This window comes from Amphimedon queenslandica, unplaced genomic scaffold, assembly GCF_000090795.2.
Source record: "Amphimedon queenslandica unplaced genomic scaffold, v1.1 AMPQUscaffold_12951, whole genome shotgun sequence".
Taxonomy (NCBI): Eukaryota; Metazoa; Porifera; class Demospongiae; order Haplosclerida; family Niphatidae; genus Amphimedon; species Amphimedon queenslandica.
Window position 1 is genome coordinate 52,879 of NW_003546813.1, and position 4,823 is coordinate 57,701.

The window sequence follows — 4,823 nt, forward strand, 5'->3', positions numbered from 1 at the left end:
TACTGTTAGTTTGTTTACAGTTGGAGGAATAAAATTGAGCTTCATATATCTTAATAAAGATAAAAGAAGAGAAACAATAAGAGACAGAGCTGCTGGCAGTTTAGATGTCTTCTCTCCTGATGTAGTACTGCCTGACTTGCTGTCTACTGCAGCTTTGAATGAGTGAGAGTGGCGGCCATTAGCTGGTCTACTGGAGGCAGCTTGACAGTAGTTCCACAGTCCAATACTTGCTCTCCATTGAGAGACATCAATCATCTTGTAATTATTAGTAAAGTATAATTAAAATGAACTATAATATACTTACCTCTATCACTGTTAATGATCAACTGTTGTAAGATAAAGAAATGAAAAGATACAGTCAAAAGTACAAGCCAGAGGTACAAGCCGATTTGCTGCAGTTGCAAAGAGGGCGTGGCTAATAAATAAATCTAGCCACACCCATTTAGATTGTTTCAAATTTCAATATTAACCTTCAAGATGGCGATTCCAGTAAACCTTCAGTTAAGAGACAGTTTTCTCCTGATGAGTGTCAATATAATGATGGAGTCCAGTTCATTTACAGGAGAATAGACTCCTCCAGTTTTTAAATATTATGGTATTTATTACAGACTTGTTTGTACTCAGTAATCATACACTATCCCTTCATGTTTTTATGTTGTGTAGAGAGTTTGAGCTGATTCTAATCAACTTTGGATTTTTTTTACAAATTTTTAATTACTCCAAAATGGTCTCAATTAAAATTTTGCCAAAAATGGAAAATAGAGAATTCTTTATTTTTATAGCTTTTTCTTGATACATATACATGTACTTATGTTGCGTAGAAAGTTTAAGCTCATTCCGATTAGGTTTGGATTTTTTTACAAATTTTTAAAGTTGCTCCACAATTTGACCAAAATCCCTGTACTACAATATTGCAAAAAATGAAAAGTAGTGATTCTAAATCTACAGTTATAATAATACTAGTAATAATAATAATTATTATTAGTATTATTAGTTGAGTGGTTCAGGAAATGTGAAGGAAGTTATTGTGAGAAAGCAAACACAGAAATTGAAAATACAATAACTATTTATTAATTATGAACAAACACACACCCACTCACTCATAATTTATTATTATTATTTCCTTTCCTCCCCATACAGCCCCTCAGTGAGTCAATGACCTGATACTACTGGTACTGGTATTGGTACATATAAAGGTTGGGTGTAGCTTAGTCTATGGGAGGTCTAATGACAGGAGAATTGTGATATGTAAGAACTAGTGGGGAAATGACTATAGATATTACCTTATACTAACAGTACATGACTACATGTAGGTTAGTAATATACTGGAGTACATGTTCATGTAGTCTGTGTTGACACTAACCCACTTCATGCAGTGTTGATATCAAAGTTAAACTGATACATCAATTACTGTTAGTACATGTACAATTAAAGTGAATGAATTATGAATGGATAGTGTCCTTTATGATAGTCAGTCAATCGGGACAATAGTTCAATTGTTGATAGTACAATAAACTGTTTCTTGTTACACTAACCTCAAACAATGTACACTAATTGAACAATCATTATCATTAATTATCATTAATTAATTAATCAATGGATTCTCCTTTGTTCTTTATTAGGTAACTGCTAATCCTTTGTTAGGGATATTATCATCTCCTGGTTTCCATAGCAACCAGTCATTAATGTAACCACAGACACAACAAACACAGAAGAGAGAGAGAGGGAGGGAGGGAAGGAGTGAAATTGAAGCTAAAAGTGAATATCTTATTTCAAAGGACAGAAAATATCAAGAAATCATTTTTAAGGTTTACCGACACACTGACTGGCCCCCTTGAATGGGTCTGGGATTATTGATAAAATTTATAATATTATTTTTGTAATAAATAATGTATTAAAAATGAATTCATAATATATCACACGACAATAATCATTATATTAATTAATAATGTTAATTCTTCCTTCAATTATCGGATTAATTTCTCCCGGAGCCATGAACTCCCTAACCATTAGTAGTTATCAGTAGTTATTAATAGTTAACAACTGACCTGCAGTTCAGTGAACAGCTGCTGACAGAGTGTAGACCATTGTTATTGTATTTTGAGATGATGTAATTTCTAACTAATGTAGTCAATGTGATACCACTCTCCTCATCAACCTAATAACAGTTAATTAATAGTTATTAATAGTTATTATTAATGACTCACTATTATATTACAGTCTTTAAATACAGTGTATCCGTCCTTACCACCAGCAATGTATGACTTTGTACATAATTTGTAAACCTACCAACAATCAATTAATAATTAATTAATAATCAATTAATAGATATTCATTACTTGATCCTCTCTCATCATTTCTCCATTAACCAGTACACTGGTCCTTATGATCCTACTCCTAGGAGCTGCTCTTGAGTTGAAGGTGAATGATAGTCCTGATACCTGGGGAAACCTCCCCTCCAGCCGTGGGTAACCACCCACTCCATTCTCTAGAGCTAGGAGTAACTGGTGACCTCTTATCTCCATGACAACCAGAGAATCAATCATTGGTAGAATAGACATTAGATCCTATTAATAATAATAATATAATACAGTATAGTCTCTCTTAATGGACACTCTCTATAGTGTACACCTCCATTTAACAGACAGCACCTAGTGTACCAATTACATTCCTTACTGTATAAAATAACCTCCACATAAAGGACACCTCTGTATAACAGAGACAGCGTCCATTATAAAGAGGCTAGTCTCTCCCAGTTACCTTCAGTTTGAAGTCTCCTGGTTCATGGAGTGTGTCTGATCTCAGTGTCCCTGAGTTCAGTAGTGCTAGGTCACTGCTGGTACAGTGTCTCATTATATCAGTGATCAGGTTCCCAAGGTTAGTCTCTCTGCTTCTGATGCTACTGAACCGTCCATCAAGAGGGCAGCCTATCTCTCCAATCTTCTCCTCTAGTCCGTTTGATACTTGAACTGAAAACCTTTCAACAATACACTGGAGCTCTTTATCCTATAGCAACAACATACATGTTAACTAATAATAACACATGTACATGTACATGTAGTTTCATACCTGTTCATATTTCTTGGTTACTGTGTGTTTCACTAGTTCAATGGTGATTGGTTGAGTCATTTTAATGTTAATTTCACTGAATTCTCTAAAGTCTGATCCACTCTTAACAAATAATCTATTTTTAGTAACATCATCATTAAACTGATAATCATATTCATGATCGTGTCCTCCTAGTATTAGTTGTATTTCAGGTACTTCATTAAATAACTTTAGATCATTAGGAGTCCTCATGTGGGTCAGTGCAATGATCAGTTCACATCCCTAATAAGGAATACACACATGTACTTGATACCCTAACATCATGTACATGTACTACCCTATACCCTAACCACCCCATACCCTATTGGTAATACATTATGTACATGTACATGTAATGACCAGTTCACAACCTTAAGGAATAGAACATATACATAATATCCTAAGATGTCCCTTTCGTTAATATCCCATTAATAATACATTATTAACATACATGTACATAGTACCCTAATAATACCACCCCATTATTAATACATTATGTACATGTACTGTATATCCTCACATTATTCTTAAGTATTGGTATGTATTCTCTAGCTGACTCTATGAAGTCAGTATAGACCACCTCCTCAGTACTGATGGTGGGTAGTGTCTCCAGCCACTCCCACTCCACCAGCCCTAATATACCAACCTACGAGTAATCAATAATTAATATAATGTTATATAATAATAATTATGTTATTATTATCATTATTATCACCTTTATATTGTTCCAGGTCATTATTACGTATTTCTTTCCATTAGCTAACTGTCTCTTTGTGTTAATGCACTGGACGTTACTTAGTAACCATGGAAACCGCGTTTCCTTGGTGATATCAAGCAAATGATCAACACCAAAATCTAAAGAGAGAGAGAAAGGTGGTGATAGATACAATATAATCAGTTGCTACATACCAAAGTCATGGTTACCATACAGTGCTACATTAACTCTCAATGAGTTCAATACTGGAATCATCTGACGGCCTTCAGTAACAACACTCACTGAAGAGGAGGAGACCCATCATTAACAACCATTAACTATCAATAACTAACTGTTTGAAGGTGCTAGTGCGTCTCCACTGAAGAGTACCAGTGGGTTCTTGTACTGTAGGCTGTTGAATGCTGTCTTAAATCTTGAGGCTCCGCCCACTGGCTCCCTCTCCCTCTCCTCAATATTATACACATCATTGAAATGAAGAATGGACAAGGACTGGACACTACTGGAACCTGCTGAATGTAATGACACCTTTTAATATACTGCATCAGGAAATATTATAAAAATGAAGAATTCTCTCCTTTTCATTTTTGGTGAAATTTGGCCTGTGACCCTGTACTATAGTACAGGAACTTTTACTCAATTTTGGAGCAACTTTAAAAATTTGTAAAAAATCCAAACTTGATCGGAATCAGCTCAAACGCTCTACACAACATAAGTACATGTATATGTATCAGGAAATGTAACAAAAATGGAGAATTCTCTCCTTTTCATTTTTGGCAAATTTGGCCCGTGACCCTGTACTATAGTACAGGGACTTTTGTCCGATTTTGGAGCAACTTAAAAAAAATCGATAAAAACCTAAACTTGATCGGAATTAGCTCAAACGCTCTACACAACATAAGAACATGTATATGCATCAGGAAATGTACTAAAATGGAGAATTCTCTCCTTTTCATTTTTGGCAAAATTTGGCCCATGACCCTGTACTATAGTATAGGGACTTTTGTCCGATTTTGGAGCAATA

At 34.8% G+C, this 4,823-nt stretch overlaps 1 protein-coding gene across 1 annotated transcript; it reads right to left on the reverse strand.

The window, feature by feature from the left end:
* Positions 1-1,897: 1,897 nt before the first annotated feature.
* On the reverse strand, positions 1,898-4,327 carry LOC100637977 (trifunctional nucleotide phosphoesterase protein YfkN-like; the record flags this gene model as incomplete). Its single annotated transcript, XM_003389799.2, has 10 exons — positions 1,898-2,002; positions 2,049-2,158; positions 2,208-2,285; positions 2,340-2,567; positions 2,761-3,006; positions 3,070-3,330; positions 3,608-3,733; positions 3,803-3,942; positions 3,997-4,083; positions 4,135-4,327. Coding segments are annotated over 10 exons (1,533 nt in total), but the record flags the coding sequence as incomplete, so codon positions are not given.
* Between the last annotated feature and the right edge of the window lie 496 nt (positions 4,328-4,823).